Genomic DNA, 22,212 nt, shown 5'->3' on the forward strand with positions numbered 1-22,212 from the left:
TGGCACCTACTACCATACCCCGTTCAAAAGCACTTACATTTTGTGGTTTTCTCATTAACCCTCTGAATGGCACACATGCACCATCCATGTCTCAATTAGTTTCAAGGCATAAAAATCCTTATTTAACCGGTATCCTCCCCTTCACTGACTGAAGTGGATTTAACAAGTGACATCAATAAAGGATCACAGCTTTCACCTGGATTCACCTTGTCAATATATGTTATGGAAAGAGCAGGTGTTCTTAATATTTTGTATACTCTGTTTGGGTTTGGTTAATGAAGTCATTGAAACAAGCTTTGTCATTATGTTAGGCATAGATGCCATTTCTAACATGTGTCAATTAATAGTGTTCCATTCTTGCACACTGAGGTGTTTGTTTGTTCCTAGACGGTTGGGGTGTGGTTGTAGAATAACCTCTAATTGAAGGCGGACTTCTTAACCTGTATTTCTAAATCCTTTTAAGTCCTGTTGTAGGGCATTTTGTCGGTGAGCTCCAGCCCCGCCTTAAATTTAGCCCTAGAAGTAAACAATCTGTAAGTCCTGTGTTGGGGTTTAGAACACCACTGAGCCAAACTAAACTTTTAAAGAGTGCAAGTGTGTTTAATACCTAGATTACATTGTGCTTCAATTTAATCATGGTATGAAATTATTGTATTTGAAAATAATCATTTCTTACCTTGATAACATTGAGAAATGATCACCTATCTATTTTTTTTATTCGTGGGAATACTTGGGACAGATTTCCTACATTAAACACATTTTTAGCTTAATTCCTGGTGATTAAAAAAATAATGTTGGTTGTCTACGTTAATGTATTGTCATTACAAATTGTTGACACAAGCCACCAAACCATGTGAGGTTGTGAACATTAAGGGACAACATGCAGGTGATTGTAGGAGAGGTTACTTTCCTGGGAACATGCCAGTGATTTTTTCCAGATTTCCAGTTTTTTGTCAACGTAATCGTTTAGGAATCCTTAACTGCAGTCTCATCCTTCTGTGTTTTTTTGTGTATGTGTGTGTAGACATTTGTTTATTTGTGTTTATTTGTCGTGTGTCTGTTGTACTTAATGTTGGCAGGTGATGACGCTGATATTTTACTGTAATCTTTTGTTGATCCGTTAGACATTAGATGGAAATACACCATGTGTGTACTTCACTGATTTGGGTTTGAATAGGATTGGGGAGTAACTGATTACATGTATTCTGTTACATGTAAGGTATTACAAAAAAAAGGTAACTGTAATCTGTTACCAGCAAAAATATTGTAATCAGATTACAGATACTTTTGCAAAACTGATTACTTCGAGGATTACTTTTAAATTCAGGAAGGATGTTTGCGGGAAAAAAATTCTTGACACTTCTGTTATCTCAATGACATTTCAAATCAGCATTGAAAAAAGGCACAAATGTAAGTTTTGTTCCACCTGAGCGAGTCTGACAACAAGTCAGAGACCACTATGATGACACACCAAATAGGTTTGATGGATCGCAGGAAAATAGCAGGAATAGGCTTTTGTAGGCTACAGTCCAAGCTATGTCTTCCAATGGTGTGACTGCTGTCGGCATCCAAAGATTATCCAACTTGAATAAATGCTTGGAGGTATGGATGACAGCAGTGGTGTGGTCTACGGTGATACGTATTATTGACATCTACATAGCGCAATGATGTGAATCACACTGCTGCTCTCTCATTTAGCAATTTGCGCCTTATGGATTGTGGTTGTTGTGGATGGCTGTTCACAAATCTACATGTGTATTTTAACCCAATAATAGTTGAATTCAAGAAGTTTAAGCTGCCTTTCAATCATTGTTTTTGAAACCAGTGGACAGCCAGTGAAAAATGTGCTCTTGCAACAGCTGCATAGTGCGGATCCCAGCCTATGTAATCTACTGGGGCTTTTATTGCTCAATGTAATTCATACTGATAAAAAAAAATTAAGCCATATGCCTAATGGACACATGCTCAAACTCGCCCACTTTTAATAGACTTAAAGGGACAATCTGTAGTTGCTACATCAATTGGACTATAATGTATGTATGTATGTATGTATGTATGTATGTAAAATGTGTATTTCATTCTTGAAGAATATAACTTAAGTGCCTTATGAGCTTAGTTCAACTGTCACACTCCATGAGAACCCAAAATATGTTATTGTTTTTCTCCAATGTTTGTAAACATTGTAAATGTAAACACATAGTGTATAGCCTCATAACATGGATAAAGCAATCATTTTGATATCATGGATGGTCAGTCCTTGCATCCATAGCTCAGTCTATTAATCTGAGAGTGGTTACATTTCTCCAGGCCCATCGCTCAGCTTTTTACCAAAACAGAGGCGGGGCGACCATTTTGTTATTGTTTCATCTGTGGATTTGCCCTTTAAACAGCTGCATATTATCAATATAAAGTGTCACCAACAAAAAGGTAAACAACAGGCCTATAGCAAATGCAACATATGGCATTCATTTTTCACATGTAGATAGCTCTTTTCAGTCGTGCTCAAAGCATGCCATTCCATGAGCGCAGCATTTATTTTTCAACTCGAATCAATGAGCCCAATCAGTCCTCCATGACAACAAAATAAACAACAGAGTTATGGTTATTGCACACACAATAACCATACACAATAACCAATAACCATGGTTATTAAGTCCTTAGTTTTGGGGTCATGTTCAGGTATAACAATTTGGCTAATCTATACTTCCATATTTACCGGTCCTATTCTTGAAGATCAAAGGGTATAACATTTATGGGAATGACTGGAATTCTGATAGACTTTGGTTTTTAATGTAAATATATAATTGAATCGTATTATATATAGTAGAACGCGATGGGTTAGAAGAAGCCTACATAACCAACCCATAAAGTCAAATTTAACATCCATATATGGCCAGTTATGTCAACTTTTAACATTGATTTGTCCTGCAATAGATGTCGTTCAATGGGTAACATAAGTTTTTGTCTTCTTCTAATGCCTGCCGCCCCCTTTAACTAGGCAAGCTAGTTAAGAACACATTCTTATTTTACAATGACGGCCTAACCTGGACGACGCTGGGCCGATTGTGCGTCGCCCTTTGGGACTCCCGATCACGGCCGGTTGTGATACAGCCCCGGATCGAACCAGATGCCTCTAGCACTGAGATGCAGTGCCTCAGACTGCTGCCTGACTCGGGAGGATTACAACTGTAGCAGATTACATTTAGAAAGTAACCTACCCAACTCTGGTTTTGAAAATAAACGGGATGTTTTGTGAAAAAAAGGAGGAAGGGGGAAGCAGGAGGGAAATAACAGAGTGTGAAAAGGAGGGAGAGGGAAAGTGGGAAAAAAAGGGGCTGGCATTCTTAAAATGCTGTGAAGGCCAGATCACAAATAATAAAACTGAGAGTGAGGGAAAGGGGGAAGGGGAAAAAATAAGGGAAGGAAAATGTGTTGAGTGCGAGCAGAGCGAACGGAAGAGTGAGTTGTCCACGCCAGGAGCGCCGCACCACACCACTCGTTTTGACTGGAACTCCTTTATGGATTTTTTATTTTCATTTTTCTCTTTTTTTTCTCCTACGTAGCCGGGGCTCTCTGGTTTGCTCACTTGTTTTCCCTGTCTTTTCTTCCTTTCTTTCTTCCTCGCTCTCGGCCTCACACAAAGGCTGGTGGAGAAAGCCTGCGATCTAAATAGCCAGAACGGAGTGTGCAGTAGGGAGGGAGGGATACAGAGAGGAAGACAAAGACGGAGAGAGGAGATATTTGCGATCGACGAGAGGAGAAGAGAGAAGATTTGCTGGCGGATGCTGACTGGAAAAGAGCTGTTTATGCCCCGGAGGTAAAAGAAGTGACGCTTCTTCTCAGTCCGAGACTATTCATAATCCACCCTGCCCTGACCCTGTTACCCCCCCACACAGCTCTCAAGTATGGAACAGCTGAGGGTAAGGTGAAGGGTGCTTTTGGACAACGAGTGGCGGATAGAGACTGAGCAAGAAGAAAGGAGAGAGGGAAGAGGAGGGAGGGGGAGAAAGAGAGGAGGAGGCAGCGGAGGGGATACCCTCAGGACACACTCGGAGAATCCCCCCTGCCCACTTTTCTTTTTTTTTCTTTCGTTCTGCCATTGTCATGTGCCTCCCTTAATCTGAAGAATGTGGAGACCGCATTTCCCAGGCAAGGAGCATGGTTGTTCTGTGTGTGTGTGTGTGTGTGTGTGCGTGCGTGCGTATGTTTAAGTGTACCTGTGTGGGGTGTCATGTATGGAAGCATGTGTGTAGGGGGGGAGGGGGTCTGTACGGCTCGAGGCAATTGAACCTCAGCCTGTCTGCAATGACGTGTGTCATGAAAGAATGTGTGTGCATCTGTCTCTCTACTTGGCTTGAAACCAGTGAACCCTGTAAATCAAAAGGGAAGGAAAGCGAGTGAGTGAGCAGAGAAGAACGAGGGGGGGTTGTAATTGAGTGTTGGGGGGTGGTCATTGAAGAATGGTCATGTGTGTTTCCAGGAGTATGAGTGAGTGATGTCTGCGTTTGTCTGTGTGTGTGTAGTGTGCATGCATGTTCTTATACAGTGTTTAGCTACATTGTAAACCGTATGTAGTTATTACCACATTAAATCCCAGAGAGTCTGTCTACATGGCAGGCAGTGGTGTGTGTGTGTGTGTGTGTGTTTTCCTCCCTGTGGTGTATGTATGGTCCATGTGTGGTAGTTTCCTGTGTAAAGAATGCCAGTGTGGTTGAATGGGAGCTGAAGTGTGCTGTCCACTAGTCGCCTGCTTTTGTCTCTGGCCCCCCAACTGTGCTCTAGAGAGTGAGCCTCTCTGGGGAAGCACAAAGGCTGCCATTTAGGAAGACGGACGTTCTTTCTCATCTTCCTCCCTCTCTCTATCATGGGTCTCATTATCTCTCATTCGCTCTCCCCCTCTCCAGCTCCTCCACTCTCTCTTGTTTCCTTGTATCTCTTCTCCCTTTCTTTCTCTATCCCCATTTCTGCCCTTTCTTTTGGCAGGGGAGGGGTTGGTTGGTGGGGCTGGTGACAAGGCAGGGGAGGGGTTGGTTGGTGGGGTTGGTGACAGGGCAGGGGAGGGGTTGGTGACAGGGCAGGGGTTGGTTGATGGGGTTGGTGACAGAGCAGGGTAGGGGTTGGTTGGTGGGGCTGGTGACAGGGCAGGGGAGGGGTTGGTTGGTGGGGCTGGTGACAGGGCAGGGGAGGGGTTGGTTGGTGGGGCTGGTGACAGGGCAGGGGAGGGGTTGGTTGGTGGGGTTGGTGACAGGGCGGGGGAGGGGATGGTTGGTGGGGTTGGTTGGTGGGGCTGGTGAGTGCGGGGGAGGGGTTGGTTGGTGGGGCTGGTGACAGGGCAGGGGAGGGGTTGGTTGGTGGGGCTGGTGACAGGGCAGGGGAGGGGTTGGTTGGTGGGGTTGGTGACAGGGTGGGGGAGGGGATGGTTGGTGGGGTTGGTGGGGCTGGTGACAGTGCGGGGGAGGGGTTGGTTGGTGGGGCTGGTGACAGGGCGGGGGAGGGGATGGTTGGTGGGGTTGGTGACAGGGCAGGGGAGGGGTTGGTGACAGGGCAGGGGAGGGGTTGGTGACAGGGTGGGGGAGGGGTTGGTTGGTGGGGCTGGTGACAGGGCAGGGAAGGGGTTGGTTGGTGGGGCTGGTGACAGGGCAGGGGAGGGGTTGGTTGGTGGGGCTGGTGACAGGGCAGGGGAGAGGTTGGTTGGTGACAGGGCAGGGCAGGGGAGGGGTTGGTTGGTGGGGCTGGTGACAGGGCAGGGGAGGGGTTGGTTGGTGGGGTTGGTGACAGGGCAGGGGAGGGGTTGGTTGGTGACAGGGCAGGGGCAGCAGGGTGGTGATGAGAGGGGAAGGATGGCAGGCAGAGGGAGGACAAGCAGGGGCTTTGTGTGTCTACTGGGGGGATAGGGTGTGTGTGTGGGGTGGGGAGGGGGGGGGGCAGGGCGCCGATATGGTCCAGATGGGGTCTGGAAGGGGAAAACCTGCTAACAAAAGAAGATATGTTCTTTACCCTCTTGCTCTCTCTCTCTTTCTCACATACACGCATATACACACACAGTATGCACCTTAACTCATGTTATGGCCCCGTGCTGATTTATCCTGTACAATAGTGAGTCCTGACCTTTTCCTTATTCATTCTATATAGGGGGTTAGAGGAGGTGTAACGGGAAACGGTGTTTTGTGTGTGTCCATGTGTATTGTGCATGTTTTTTTATTTTTAATTTTATGCATGTGGATTGAGAATTGGCCCTCTGAGGCAGTGCAATGTTCCAGTGCTCTGGCAGAGCTCCAGTAGAAATGAGAGAGAACTCCAGAGAGAGAAACGCTGCCGTCTCACTACCCATCCATGTACTGTCTCTGCACCAGGACTTAAACCATGCTGCTTTTGGCTACTGACCAGCCAAAGAGACACATTACACTTATTCATTCTCCTGGCATATATTGATACACAAAGACATAACACATTCACATACCTCTCTTTGTTATTTTCTTAGTTGGAGTCAGAACCTCTTTCTCTCGGTGTACCAGTTTTGGAGGCCTGTTAGTTTGAGTGAAGATGTCTGTCTCACCACTGGTTGCCATATTGAGTCAGGAGAGTGAGACCCCCACTCTGAGCCAACCTGTAACCATGGCCTCAGCTAGGGAGTTGCTAGGTAACAAGAACCAGCTGTTGGTCCTAAGCCATTGAGCCGTCTTGGCTCTTCATCTACAGTAGGAAAGAGAGCAGTTTCTATAAAACCCCATTCTGAGCTCGGCGACCGCACCGCGGCAGAGCCCTGACATCACCATGCCATGGAAAATCCTCCTCACTTCCTTTTGTTTTCTCAGTTTTTTATTGTTCAACGGGCTGATGACTTGAGGCCAGGGTAGAAATATTGACTCCTTCACACACACATTTGAGTCGTTGTGGCTGTGTTTGTTCATCTTTCACACACTCGCATCCAAGAAAGAGAAGGAGAGAAGGGCAGAATGAGGGTGGACGGATGATGAAAGCCATTACGAGCTATTTCCGTAATTAGGGATGGGGGTTTGATTTTATTTTTATTTTTTTACTATTCGAATAAAATCATACATTGTTGGCGGATATCAGGGTATTCGAAATACATATATTTTTTTGAATATGTTTGTTTATGTATACTTCCGTTTTTAACCTGAGCACTGCTGTTCAAGGGAGAGAGGCTGGCGCTCTTGGTGCAGCTGCAGAGGTGCCGGTGTGTGTGGTCAGATTAGTGCGAGCAGACGGAAGGAGAGAGAGGCAGCTCGGCCACAGACAAGACTAGCTAACGTGTAGGAACCACAATGTTATTTATCCATCTCATATAACTGCCTGTCTTGACTAGAGGAGCCAGTTAGATATAGCTAGCTAGGCTAATTGAGGCCACATGTTGTGATTTCTCCCCAATTATTCAGATAAAATTACAACCTACCTGTTGGTTGGTCATTGTAGCCTACTTTTTCTCATTTTGCTAACTTTAATTTCATAATTTAATTCCCATCTTGCATGGCATTAGTAAACAAACTCTCCACTAGCTAGACATTGAGCCTCTTTGCCGATTTGATTGGCTAACATAAACAACAAGCTACACAGGTGAAGGCTACCGGTCGGCTACCAGTCTTTTTATGGGGCACGTCATAACTAAATTGAAAAGTTGCTGGGCGCAGTGCACGCTGAGGCGGTCGCCAGGTGTACGGTGTTTCCTCCGACACGTTGGTGTGACACATTGGTGCGGCTGGCTTCCGGGTTAGTGGGCATTGTGTCAAGAGGCAGTGCGGCTTGGTTGGGTTGTGTTTTGGAGGACGCATGGCTCTCGACCTTCGCCTCTCCCGAGTCCGTTCAGGAGTTACAGGGATGAGACAAGATTGGATACCGTGAAATTGGGTAAAAGTAAACAAAAAATATATGTATTATTTGAAATGTCATGGTATATTCATGTATGCAACAAAGTCACATGGATATTTTAATAAAATTTAGAAAAGGCCTTTTCAGTGTTATCATTTTTTTTCTTACAAAAATAAATACTCACACAAGTATTTGAATACTAAAGTCTGTTCGGATATTTGAATAACCCTGCACATTTCTCCCCATAATATATTGCGGAAAACCTGATCGGAAGATAGGGGGAGTGCAACACTCCCTTATTTAGTCAAACTATCTCACTGTTTTATTAGCAAGTATGCTGAACTGTTTGTTTCCAGATAGGACATTGTTGCTGGAGATATGCAGCATGTAAACAACAACGTATCGGGTATGTGAGACAGTCTTTGGTGTCTCAAGGTGGTTCACTTCTACCTCAAAGCTGGGTCTTGTGTCAGGAAACTCGTACAAACAGCTGACAGCTAGAGTCTTTTAAAGTAACGGGGAAATGAGGCACACAGAAATATCACATCATATCACTAATTATTTTATTTGAAGGGTGCTTTGAAAAAGGGTACAAAGTGAGTTAGCTTACAAATGACTGCATACAATAGGATGGCAGCTACTAATGAAATACAACTCAAGTTCCAAGAGAAACTGATGAGAAAATTAAAATGAGGGATTGTTTCTCAATTGTTCTGCTCTCATTTGGATACGATTCTCCTCTAAATCTGTGACTCTCGCCCTCTGGCAGCGGAGAATAAGAGTTGTCTGATCAGGCATCCAAATGGGAACTAGACACCCCATCGTATTCTCTGAGGGAAAAGCACATTTCTATTCATGTTTTTTTCTATTTCTGTTGTCAGAATCCAGAAAGGTTTTTAGTGGCAGAAAATCTGGGCTTTATCTGTGGTTGGATGCTCATGTCTCTCTGCTCTCTAACAGCTTCGTTCATACTGGCCTGGTGTCAATCTCAAGGTCATCCCGGGAGCAGTAGCACAGCAACACTGCATGGTGGTGACACACTCCCTTGTGAGTCTCAGAGCAATGTCATCTATTGGTTGTGTTAGTGTTCTGTGATAATAATGCAGAGGAAATCCTCGTAAAATTGTCTACATTTGTTTCCACTTAAGCAAATAGACCATTACGTAGCTCAGGGTGTAGTAATTGATTATCTATTAACTATGAGGTGTATCATTGTATCAAATTGGTGGCTTCAAAAGTTAGTGGCATCTTTATTCACTAAAACAAAGGGCGCATTTTATTTTATTTTTCCTCAAAATAAGCCTAATATTTTGTCTAGTGTGGAGTCTCTCCACCCTGTTTTGACTAGTGTTTACCCCTGCAATGGTTTCCTATGACACAGGTGTTGGGTGGGGCTCAGGCTAGCCTGCCAAACTCCCACGGTGCTAAACAGACCAGTGCCTTTAGTACAGAGGAGGGTGAGACACATTGCCAAGTTGGATTAGAAGCCTGTAAGTGCTGATCTTAGGACCAGCTGTGGTGGTGGGTTTGATTGGACACACAACTGTAACTTTGTGTCTGGTTCCCGGAACACACAAGTTCCCGGCGGAGGAGAAATATCGGGACCTACAAACTTCATAGTTTCACGTCACAACTAGGAACTTCATAGTTTTCCCTGGGTAGTTTTCATTTCAGTGATCCTCAAGGGAGAGAGTCCGACCCTATTAGCTGTCTGTTCCTGTTTGCAAATTGGTTGGGAATCACTGCTTGGGTAGCTAAGTCTTGGTGTCTCTGGCAATGTTACTTATCACATGAGTGTGGTTCACAGAACCACGTGGGTTGCACAAGCACTGGTCCTGGACCAGCTGTGGTGATGAGATCCCAGAGGACACATCAGTTCTGTAATGATGTGGGATCCCATGGGGAACAGAGATAGTCAACAAGAGCCGCTGGACTGGATGGATCCACTCCAACTGTGTGTGTGTGTGTGTGTGTGCCTGTGAGCAGTGTGCACATACAGTGCCTTCGGAAAGTATTCAGACCCCTGGACTTTTTCCACATTTTGATAAGTTGCAGCCTTATCGTATAATCGATACAATAGTTTTTTTCACTCAATCTACACACAAAGCCCCATAACAACAGGACAAAAACTGGATTTTAGGACCTTTTGCTAATTTAGATATTTTTCAAAATAACTGAAATATTATATTTACATAAGTATTCAGACCCTTTATTTAGTACTTTGTTGAAGCACCTTGGGCAGCGACTACAGCCCTGAGTCCTCGTGGGTGTGACACTACAAGCTTGGCACACCTGTATTTAATTCTTCTCTGCAGATCCTCTCAAACTCTGTGAGGTTGGATGGGGAGCGTTGCTGCACTGCTATTTTCAGGTCTCTCCAGAGATGTTCAAGTACAGGCTCTAGCTGGCTACTCAAGGACATTGAGAGTTGTCCCGAAGCCACTCCTGCATTGTCTTGGCTGTGTGCTTAGGGTCGTTGTCCTGTTGGAAGGTGAACCTTCGCCCCAGTCTTAGGTACTGATGGCTCTGGAGCAGGTTTTCATTAAGGATCTCACTGTACTTTGCTCTGTTCATCTTTCCCTGATCCTGACAAGTCTCCCAGTCCCTGCTGCTGAAAAACATCCCCACAGCATGATGCTGTAACCACCATGCTTCACCGTAAGGATGGTGCCAGGTTTCCTCCAGACTTGACGCTTGGCATTCAGGCCAAAGAGTTAAATCTTGTTTCTCATGGTCTGAGAGTCTTTAGGTGCTTTTTGGCAAATTCCAAGTGGGCTGTCAGCATCGGTGATATTGTACCCACAGCGGGCTCTCCTTCACTGCAGACAACGTGAGTAAAACATTTAAACGTGTCAACCCTCGCAAGGCTGCTGGCCCAGACGGCATCCCTAGCCGCGTCCTCAGAGCATGCATAGACCAGCTGGCTGGTGTGTTTACGGACATATTCAATGAATCCTTATCCCAGTCTGCTGTTCCCACACGCTTCAAGAGGGCCACCATTGTTCCTGTTCCCAAGAAAGCTAAGGTAACTGAACTGAGCTAAATGACTATCGCCCCGTAGCACTCACTTCCGTCATCATGAAGTGCTTTGAGAGTCTAGTCAAGGACCATATCACCTCCACCTACCTGACACCCTAGACCCACTCCAATTTGCTTACCGCCCCAATTAGTCCACAGACGATGCAATCGCAATCACACTGCACACTGCCCTAACCCATCTGGACAAGAGGAATACCTATGTAAGAATGTTGTTCATTGACTACGGCGCAGTATTTAACACCAAAAAACCCTCCAAACTCATCATTAGTCCTGTACTTTCTGACAGTCTGCCCCCAAGTGTTGAGGGTAGGAAACAACATCTCCACCCCGCTAATCCTCAACACTGGGGCCCCACAAGGGTCCGTTCTCAGCCCTCTCCTGTACTCCCTGTTCACCCATGACTGCGTGGCCATGCACGCCTCCAACTCAATCATCAAGTTTGCAGACAACACTACAGCTTGATTATCATCAACGACTAGACAGCCTACAGGGAGGAGGTGACATCCGAGAGAGCAGCCCCCTAATCACATCGACGGGACAGTAGTGGAGAAGGTGGAAAGTTCCTTGGCGTACACATCACGGACAAACAAATGGTCCCACCCACACAGACAGCGTGGTGAAGAAGGCGCAGCAGTGCCTCTTCAACTCAGGAGGCTGAAGAAATTTGGCTTGTCACCATAAACACTCACAAACTTTTACAGATGCACAATCGAGAGCGTCCTGTTGGGCTGTATCACCGCCTGGTACGGCAACTGCTCCGCCCACAACCGTAAGGCTCTTCAGAGGGTAGTGAGGTCTGCACAACGCATCACCTTGGGCAAACTACCTGCCCTCCAGGACACCTACACCACCCAATGTCACAGGAAGGCCAAAAAGATCATCAAGGACAACAACCACCCAAGTTACTGCCTGTTCACCCCGCTATCATCCAGAAGGCGAGGTCAGTACAGGTGCATCAAAGCTGGGACCGAGAGACTGAAAAACAGCTTCAATCTCAAGGCCATCAGTGTTAACAGCCATCACTAACATTGAGTGGCTGCTGCCAACGTACTGACTCAAATCTCTAGCCACTTTAATAATTACAAAATGGATGTAATAAATGTATTACTAGCCACTTTAAACAATGCCACCACTTATATAATGTTTACATACCCTACATTGCTCATCTCATATGTATATACTGTACTCTATACCATCTACTGCATCTTGCCTATGCCGCTCGGCCATCGCTCATCCACATATATTTTTATGTACATATTCTTCTTATTATTATATTCTACACTTGTGGGTATAAGGTAGTTGTTGAGAAATTGTTAGATTACTTGTTAGATATTACTGCATGGTCGGAACTAGAACCACAAACATTTCACTACACTCGCATTAACATCTGCTAACCATGTGTATGTGACCAATAAAATGTTAGTTGATTTGATTATCTGTGCCTCGACACAATCCTGTCTCGGAGCTCCAAGGACAATTCCTTCTACCTCATGGGTTGGTTTTTGCTCTGACATGCATTGTCAAGTGTTGGACCTTATATAGACAGGTGTGTGCCTTTACAAATCATGTCCAATCAATTGAATTTACCACAGGTGGACTCCAATCAAGTTGTAGAAACATCTCAAGGGTGATCAATGGAAACAGGATGCACCTGAGCTCAATTTCGAGTCTCATAGCAAAGGGTCTGAATACTTATGTAAATAATGTATTTTTGTTTTGTCATTAGGGGGTATAGTGTGTAGATTGCTGAGGAAATAAGGTTGCTGAGGTAACAATATGTGTAAAAAGTCAAGGGGTCTGTATACTTTCTGAAGGCACTGTATGTGTGTGTGTGTGTGTGTACTGGTTAGTTTGTGCACTTGTGCGTGTGTGTGCATATCTGTTAATCTTCACTCTATTTTCAGATTATCCAGAACATGTATGCATACATTAGTATTGCATTATGTCATTAAGAACATATTGGCACAGTATGGCGCTGTAGCACATTTGACGTGATGTGACTTGCATTTCACACAGGGTGGATGCGTGACTTGCCTCATGTTCTTTTCTCCCAGGCTGCTTTAAGAAGCTCTTCAGAATTTGTGACCAGGTTTTAGGACCTCATTAGGCTCTCATTAGTAGCTAATTAACCAGCAATGTATCGTGTATTTAGCACAGCTTCTTATTCGGTCTTATTAGGGTGCTAGTATTAGCCACAAGGTAATAATGAATCGTAAGTATATTGACCCACTTCCTACAGTGTTGCCAGTTTTGTGCCAGGCTCTTATGAGGGGAGGGAGGGAGAGAGAATATCTTCCCAACCATAAGGCCTATTGGACCTGCACACTGCAGCAAATACACTACATGGCCAAAGATATGTGGACACCCCTTCAAATGAGTAGATTTGGCCGTTTCAGCCACACCCGAGCACACAGCTATACAGAAGGAGAGAGACCTTCTGCTCCCAGCTAATAGGGTATTTGAAATAAGTTATTTTCACCCATTCTGTGCTATGTTAATGGGGGTATTAGGAGACTCTGGTGTGTCTCTGTGGAGCACTATAGCTATATTGACCTCACTCTTCCAGGGATATTGATGCTGTAGGTACCCTATTCACTCAATTGTAAAGAGCAATGTTGTCATGGCAATATCCTTCCTCTGCACTCCTTCATGTACAAGGCAGTGAGAGTTTATTGACACAGTGACTGACACACTAGCCCATGATCAAATCTATGCACTAGCCTTTCCGAGCTCCTCCACACTCACATGGCTCGTTGGGGACCTCAGTGGATACGGGCAGTCTGTCACAGCTGTGACATAATACAGGATGTCTGTAGGTGCGTTCTATAGGGTGTACTGTGTGAAAATATGTTCCCCTACCATCCCCTTATGATTTCACCCTCCCTGGTTACTGCCACCAAGGTGAAAATTCATACATTTACTAGGCTGGGTTCAGTTTAGGATTTAGTGGTTAGCTGTTTTTTGTTATTACAAAAAAAAAAACGAATGGAGAACAAAAGAGTGTTATTGTGAAGCAAAATATTTTGGTGTTACATTCTGACACATTTCTTTGTATTCTCTTTTTGTATTCCTGATGCTATCTTGTGTTCTCATTCAACGGGCACAGGTTACAGTTCTGGAGACAGAGTGCCGAGAGAAAAGCTCAGATCTGCTCCCCAGCAGCACAGATGCCACTAAATAAAATATTTTATAATCCTGCCCAAATCCTGTAATCACCATGACAACAGCAGTAGGGAGCGATGGTGTTCACTTCCCCACTTTCCTTTTTTTTTGTTCCATTCTGTCCAGTCACTCTTCTCTTTTTTTTCCCTCTGTTTCCTTATTGAATTGTACATCTGGAGTTGGCTAGGTACTGTAGCTCACTGGTGTGTTACCATTGAAGCTCCAGGGATGGTGGTATTGTGCGGTGTGTGCAGAAGGTTGAGAGATTGTGGTCTATAGTATGAGGCTGTAACAGATACAGAAGACAAGTGCGTGTGTGATTGCTTAGGTATGTGTGCGTACACACACAAACTGCCCCTGCAGGGTTGTGATAGGGTGGGAGTGACCTCATGGGGTGAAAGGCCTTGTTCCCTGGTATCTGGAGTCACATCATGAGACATAGAAGAGGTGTTGGTTATTTCAAGAAGTGTTGAGTGTGTGTTATTGATCTGTCTTACTAGGTGAGAGGGAGATGATAGTGGAGAAGAGAACTCAGTCCAGTTTGAGTCAGAGCATTCATTGTATCAAACTGTCAGTCTTCACATGAAACGTCTTGTTTATGTGCATGGTTGTGAAAAGATTGCATACGCACATCCAATGTCTAGGAGAAGGTTCTGTTCTGTTAAAAAGAGACTCTGCACATGGCAGTCTATACTCCCATGTGGTTTATTTTTTGACAATCTCCGACCCTTCAGGTTTTCATGAGGTTCCCTGTCTGTCTAACTGCTGTGTGTCTTACAGTACTCTACTGTAACTGCTGTGTGTCTTACAGTACTCTACTGTAACTGCTGTGTGTCTTACAGTACTCTACTTTAACTGCTGTGTGTCTTACAGTACTCTACTGTAACTGCTGTGTGCTTTAGGGAGGCTCCATTATTAAAACCTCTCTCTCTTTCTCTGTGCATCTCTGTGTATCTCTCTCTGTCTCTATCTCTCTGTCTCTCTCTGTCTGTAGGTATCCGTCCCCAGATCATGAATGGGCCCATGCACCCTCGCCCCCTAGTGGCCCTGTTGGATGGACGTGACTGTACAGTCGAGATGCCCATCCTCAAAGACCTGGCCACTGTCGCCTTCTGTGATGCCCAGTCCACACAGGAGATCCATGAGAAGGTACAACACACACTTACCCACGTACGCCCACACACACTGTTTCAGGCACTGACACGAGCATGCGTACACATACATGCACATGCTATACACTGAGACTGCATGAGCTTCCACAAAAGAATAAGCCTTAACAATGTGCATGCCCTCAATTCAAACTGTAGCTCTTTTCACCTCCCTCTCCTCCTTTTCCCCTGTATCCTCCCCCCTCCTCCTCTTCTCTTTCTGTGACATAAAACTGATATTGCAGTAGAGTATACTGGCTCTCCCAGTGATTTCATTATGATTTAATGTCATCAAATCTTCCCCTCTTTGTATACAGTACTAAATGTGCAAAAAGTTTAAAGCTGCAATATGTAACTTTTTGGGCGATGCGACCAAATTCACATATAAATGTGAGTTATAGATCTGTCATTATAATTGAAAGCAAGGCTAAGAAGCGGTAGATCTGTTCTATGTGTACTATTTCTATGCTTCCCATTCTTAATTTTTTGCGTCTTTTGCATTCAGTTTTGCTCACCAGCTTCAAACAGCTGAAAATACAAATTTGGTCATATAAAATATATTTCACAGCGGGTTAGATGGTACAATGATTCTCTGCACAATGACTGCTTGTTTTGTCACATTGCTAAAGGGTAGAGCTGCTGCTTTCAAGGAGCGGGACTCTAACCCGGAAGCTTCTAAGAAACTTTGCTATGCCCTCCGACGAACCATCAAACATGCAAAGCGTCAATACAGGACTAAGATCGAATCGTACTACACCGGCTCCAACAATTGTTGGATGTGGCAAACTATTACATACTACAAAGGGAAGCACAGCCGAGAGCTGCCCAGTGACACAAGCCTACCAGACGAGCTAAACTACTTCTATGCTTGCTTCGAGGCAAGTAACACTGAAACGGAAAACTGTGTGATCGCGCTCTCGGCAGGCGACGTCAGTAAGACCTTTATACAGGTCAACATTCACAAGGCCTCAGGGCTAGACGGATTACCAGGACGTTTGCTCCGAGCATGTGCTGACCAACTGGCAAGTGTCTTCACTGACATTTTCAACATCTCCCTGTCCGAGTCTGTAATACCAACATGTTTCAAGCAGACCACCATAGTCCCTGTGCCCAAGAACACTACGGTAACCTGCCTAAATGACTACTCACCCATAGCGCTCACGTCTGTAGCCACAAAGTGCTTTGAAAGGCTGATCATTATCATGTGACAAATATCCCAGAAACCCTAGACCCACTCCAATTTGCATACCGCACCAACAGATCCACAGATGATGCAATCTCTATTGCACTCCACACTGCCCTTTCCCACCTGGACAAAAGGAACACCTATGTGAGAAGGTTATTCATTGACGACAGCTCAGCATTCAACACCATAGTGCGCTCAAAGCCCGTCACTAAGCTAAGGACCCTGGGACTAAACACCTCCCTCTGCAACTGGATCCTGGACTTCCTGACAGGCTGCCCCCAGGTGGTAAGGATAGGTACCAATACATCCCCCACGCTGATCCTCAACATGGGGGTCCCTCAGGAGTGCATGCTCAGTCCCCTCCTGTACACCCTGTTCACTCATGACTGTACGGCCAGGCACGACTCCAACACGTGATCAAGACAAAGGAGATGATTGTGGACTACAGGAAAAGGAGGACCAAGCACACCCCCATTCTCATCGACGGGGCTGTAGTGGAGCAGGTTGAGAGCTTCAAGTTTCTTGGTGTCCACATCACCTACAAACTAACATGGTCAAAGCACACCAAGACAGTCATGAAGAGGGTACGACAAAACTTACTCTCCCGCAGGAAACTGAAAAGATTTGGCATGGGTCCTCAGATCCTCAAAAGGTTCGACAGCTGCACCATAGAGAGCATCCTGACTGGTTGCATCACTGCCTGGTATGGCAACTGCTCAGCCTCCGACCGCAAGGCACTATAGAGGGTAGTGCGAACGGCCCAGTACATCACTGGGGCCAAGCTTGCTGCCATCCAGGAATACTGTACCAGGCGGTGTCAAAGGGAGGCCCTGACAATTATCGAAGACTTCAGCCACCCCCCCCCCCCTTCTACCCTGCTGCTACTCTCTGTTTTTATCTATGCATAGTCACTTTAATAACTCTACCTACATGTACATATTACCTCAATTACCTCGACACCGGTGCCCCCACACATTGACTCTGTACCACTACCACCTGTATATAGCACCACTATTGTTATTTACTGCTGCTCTTTAATTATGTTTTCTTAAAACTGCGTTGTTGGTTAACGGCTTGTAAGTACGGTTGTATTCGGCGCATGTGACAAATAACATTTGATTTGGATTTGAACCTGACAACTGTTTGAATTTCTGCAACTAGGAAATGGCGGTGCAATTTCTGTATATTGCACCTTTAACAAAGCAAAGCAATTTCCATGTATTGTGTATGTTGACCTTACAGTTGATCAGCGTCAAAAGCCCAAACAATCCGTGATAATCATGTTGTCTGTGATCTTGTCAACAAGGTTTGTTGACATCTTTTGTCAGAAAAGGAGATTTTGAACCATTTAAAAAAATATATTTATATTTGGGTGTAACGCACAGAGAGGGAGCAAGTGAGATTGGAAAATAGAAAAGGCTAGATGGATGGAGGGAAGGAGAAAGTGAGAGGAAAAACGGGTCCCGGGTTCTGTTGACCTCTTGACATGCTTCTCTCTGGACCCTGGCCTCTCTGTGCTACCCTGTTCACACACACCAAGGCTTTCTGTCCAAACAGCTGTTGTTTGCACATACATTACACAGCGAGGCAGCCTACCCTGGGTGTAGAAATATTGACAGAGCTCCCGCCTTTTGTCTACGAATCAGCAGAGACAGCGGAAGTGGCACTTCACACACACGAAAGGAGAAAGGGCCGCACACTCACACGCAAACAACCCACTAACATTGTCTCAAACACAGAGGCTCAAATACAAACCAAACCATACACACACACGCTGACTCACATTTACACATACACACACAGACCTCACCTCTCAAAGACACAAATTCACCCACTTTCATCATACATACTGAAACGCACACTACTGCCTCTCTGCATGCATCGCCTGAGAAAGATGAGCCAAGTTAGTTCCCTGACAGGAGCCTGAATCTGTATATTTCTCCCCAGTGAATTACATAGCATTAGAGCACTATTAGGAGGTTACAATGACTCACTATCCATTTTCAAAGCAGTGCTAGCGTGCTCTCGTCGTGTTTTGGTGCTGACTTATCACTCTCGTGTTTTGTTGTGTAGGCTAAAGGGTTTGCGTGCTAGCGTGTTATCTCTCCCTCTGATGTCAGAACAATGTAAGCAGTTTAACCATCTGTTTGTGGACTGTGAGTGAATTGATACAAATGAGTCTTTAGCGTTATATCAGCTTTGATCTGTACAATAGAGTGGTGTACTGATACCATTCCACACCACACAAACTCTCCTCGCAACGTTTTGATCTGGATAAGAAATTCTGAATAACATCTATTGGGTTGAGTCCATCCCTCTATGCCATATCAAACTGCTTTTTTACAACTTCTGTATATTTTAATACTGGTCCACCATCGTTATAAAAAGAATCACTCGTTCAGTTTTTCCATTTAGTCTGACACATTGCTCAGTGATTACTTGCTTAATGACTCACACAGCATTGGCCATTTCAACCCATAGGACGTATTGTCTCCAGCCAAACTTGCCTCTGGCTAGCAACACAGCCTAAGCATAGATGAATGCACGAGGAGAGATTTAACCTTGAATTAGCATCTAGTGCTGACTCCAGCTAGCTCTAATAAAACCGTTATGGAAAGTCACAGCTATGCTAATCTGGCAGGCCAAGCTAATGCAGTTAGCCTGAGGAGAATTTAAATCTATTATTTACCAAAAAAACGCCTGACAGGGTGCACTTGCTATGGTATCTGGGGATCTGGATAAAACATCAATCCAGTTTATGACCCTGCCCGTCTCCACCCTCACCTTGTTTCCATATACACATTCTGACAACGCAGGGCCTTTGACACGTACACATGAACACATACACCAAAAAAAAAAGGGTTTATTAAAAAATGTTAAACATAATGATGAAAAGCCTTTCATGATGACGATGATGATGAAGGTGCCTCTCCATCAGGTGCTGAACGAGGCAGTAGGGGCCATGATGTACCACACCATCACCTTGACCAGAGAAGACCTGGAGAAATTCAAGGCTCTACGCATCATCATCCGCATCGGCAGCGGCTACGACAACATCGACATCAAGGCAGCCGGAGAGATGGGTAAGAGAGGGAAACAGAGAGGAGAGAGGTATAAGATCAAACTTTATTGATCCTCTAAGGGGACATTTTATTGCATCGGCCAATATGACAGACACAACATAGAAACAACAACAACCCACTCCTCAGCACTGCAGCCAAGACTTTATGGAATGTAGCCTAACCAAACACTTCTTGTATACTTCAGTACATAGCATATGTAGTTGAAGTATTATCCCCTAAATACACAGACAACCGTGAAAGCATTATTAAGAAATAGTCCCCCACAGATGTCCTTTTTGCCCCAGGCATGTCACTTAATAATTCAAACAAAAATCCTCAATAAACATAGTAACCTGGTGTGAAACGTGTCTTTCATTTAAACATTGTTTTCACTATAATTATGAAACGCTACAATTTGAATCAATTTCAGTCATTGCCTTTCCAAGTGGGGACATGTTTCTACATGTTTCTTGGATACTTAGTTGTTCCTTCCATAACCAGCACATTGCTGTGCACAGGGCTTCTATACATTTTTGGTGTTCTTCTTCTCTCATCCTGTCTTCCCTTTGCCAGGCATCGCGGTGTGTAACATCCCATCGGCGGCGGTGGAGGAGACAGCAGACTCAACTCTGTGCCACATTCTCAACCTGTACCGGCGGAACACCTGGCTGTACCAGGCGCTCCGGGAGGGCACACGGGTCCAGAGCGTGGAGCAGATCAGAGAGGTGGCATCCGGAGCCGCGAGGATCCGAGGAGAAACGCTGGGTCTCATTGGCTTTGGTGAGTCACAGGAGATGTTGGTATTTGGCAAGAACACACTCAGTTGTGATAGTGCTTGGTCCACATACACACACAGCCATAACTTTGTGATCCTTTTCTGACACTGTATTCATTTGTACGTCTACAGGTCGTTCAGGGCAGGCGGTGGCAGTGCGGGCCAAGGTGTTTGGCTTCAACGTGATCTTCTACGACCCGTACCTGCAGGACGGTCTGGAGCGTTCGCTAGGTGTTCAGCGTGTCTACACCCTGCAGGACTTGCTCTACCAGAGTGACTGTGTCTCCCTGCACTGCAACCTGAATGAACACAACCACCACCTCATCAACGACTTCACCATCAAACAGGTACACACACTTGCAGGCAATTAAAACATACACCCATACACACACATACACAATGCTAAAATAGGCCATCATTTACCATGTACAGTACAGTGCTGTGCACCCAGCCTCGTGGCCAAGTTGGTGATCAACACTGCCACCTACAGTCCGCTTTTAAAACTGCATGCTGCTGTAGAAGACTAACATCCATTTCCTCTTTGAAATGTGAGGGGCGGTCTCATCAAGGCAGAACCTGGTTAACGTGCTAATTATATATTCATATAAACCATAGAAAAGTTTCTTAAAGAACATCACTACTTTGTTGCCAAAAGATCTTTGTGTTTGTATGTGCGTTCGTGTCTATGGCTTGTGCCTTTTACAGATCAGATACAACTAGGACCCTGAATTTCAGCTTTTGTCAAGATGAAGGGATTACTTTTATCTAGATACTCTCATTTCATCTCTGTCTCTCTCTTTTGGTACACAGAAGTTTTATTCCATTAGCTCTTTGTGATTTGAATCTAAGCTGTTGGTACGAGGAGCATACTGCAGGGCACCTTAGGGCTTTATGGTTGAAAGCACCACTGCAGGCACATACTGTACAAGTGGGCTCCAACATGTGTATTCTCCAGGAGAGTGAATATCACTTAATCTCATCGCAGATATCTACTATCTATTTGATGTTAGTAAAACGGGTTTACTTTTGTTTAAGATGCGCCAGGGTGCGTTTCTGGTTAACTCTGCGCGGGGAGGTCTGGTGGATGAGAAGGCCTTGGCTCAGGCCCTGAAAGAGGGCAGGATACGGGGAGCCGCCCTGGACGTCCATGAGTCAGAACCCTTCAGGTGAGGGTGTGTTTATCTGTGTGAAAAGATAACTTTGTCAACTCCATTATCCAGTTCAGTTAGCCAATCCCTTTCTCTGGTGTGTTTAGTTTTACCCAGGGTCCTCTGAAGGATGCTCCTAACCTGATCTGTACTCCTCACACGGCCTGGTACAGTGAACAGGCCTCGCTGGAGATGAGAGAGGCAGCCGCCACAGAGATACGCAGAGCCGTCACTGGTACACACACACACACACACACACACACACACACACACACACACACACACACACACACAGACACACATATTTATCACACTTATAAACTCATTTGGAGCTGATTCTTAACTGGAATGTTTTGGTTTTTCTGACGCAGGCCGTATTCCCGACAGTTTACGAAACTGTGTCAACAAGGAGTTCTTTGTTACCACGGCTCCTTGGACAGTGGAACAGCAGCAAATGCACCCCGAACTCAACGGTGCCGCGTACAGGTATCAATCACAACCAAACTGACAGTTATGTAGGGAAACCCTTATTTTTGGTCAGGTCCACCTCCTCTTGCGTATTTATCCACATAAGCAGGACTTAATCATTTTGATAAAAAGGGGGATACGTTTTTTTTTTTTTTTTAAATTGGTACAGCAGGAGTAATTTCCATGCTCAGATATATACTTTGTTCCCTGTATTCAATATATGATAACTTCTTGTCTTTTCTATTTAACCTTGGTGGTATTTTAGTCTTGGTTTCCGTAGTGGCATATAGTGGAAATGAAGCGCTATGGGGAAACATTGATTAGCTACTACCATCCCCTGCTATTGTTTGTCAGGAATTCACAGTATTGACCTCTCAGTCTCTCACCCTATACCTAC

At 45.0% G+C, this 22,212-nt stretch overlaps 1 protein-coding gene across 10 annotated transcripts in view; it reads left to right on the forward strand.

The window, feature by feature from the left end:
* ctbp2a (C-terminal binding protein 2a) overlaps positions 1-22,212 on the forward strand; it is a 116,064-nt gene that overhangs the window by 91,140 nt on the left and 2,712 nt on the right. For all 10 annotated transcript variants that reach the window (XR_016490978.1, XR_016490979.1, XR_016490977.1 and 7 more), the window contains 7 exons: positions 15,023-15,177; positions 19,301-19,445; positions 19,998-20,204; positions 20,332-20,546; positions 21,235-21,365; positions 21,455-21,582; positions 21,719-21,833. Coding sequence is in view for 7 of the 10 variants with exons in the window: in XM_090216945.1 (XP_090073071.1) it covers positions 15,023-15,177; positions 19,301-19,445; positions 19,998-20,204; positions 20,332-20,546; positions 21,235-21,365; positions 21,455-21,582; positions 21,719-21,833 (1,096 nt within the window). In the remaining 3 variants the exon portion in view is untranslated. The remainder of the gene's footprint in view (positions 1-15,022; positions 15,178-19,300; positions 19,446-19,997; positions 20,205-20,331; positions 20,547-21,234; positions 21,366-21,454; positions 21,583-21,718; positions 21,834-22,212) is intronic.

The sequence above is a fragment of the Oncorhynchus mykiss genome, chromosome 23 (genome assembly GCF_057628025.1).
Source record: "Oncorhynchus mykiss isolate SJ-2025 chromosome 23, ASM5762802v1, whole genome shotgun sequence".
Taxonomy (NCBI): Eukaryota; Metazoa; Chordata; class Actinopteri; order Salmoniformes; family Salmonidae; genus Oncorhynchus; species Oncorhynchus mykiss.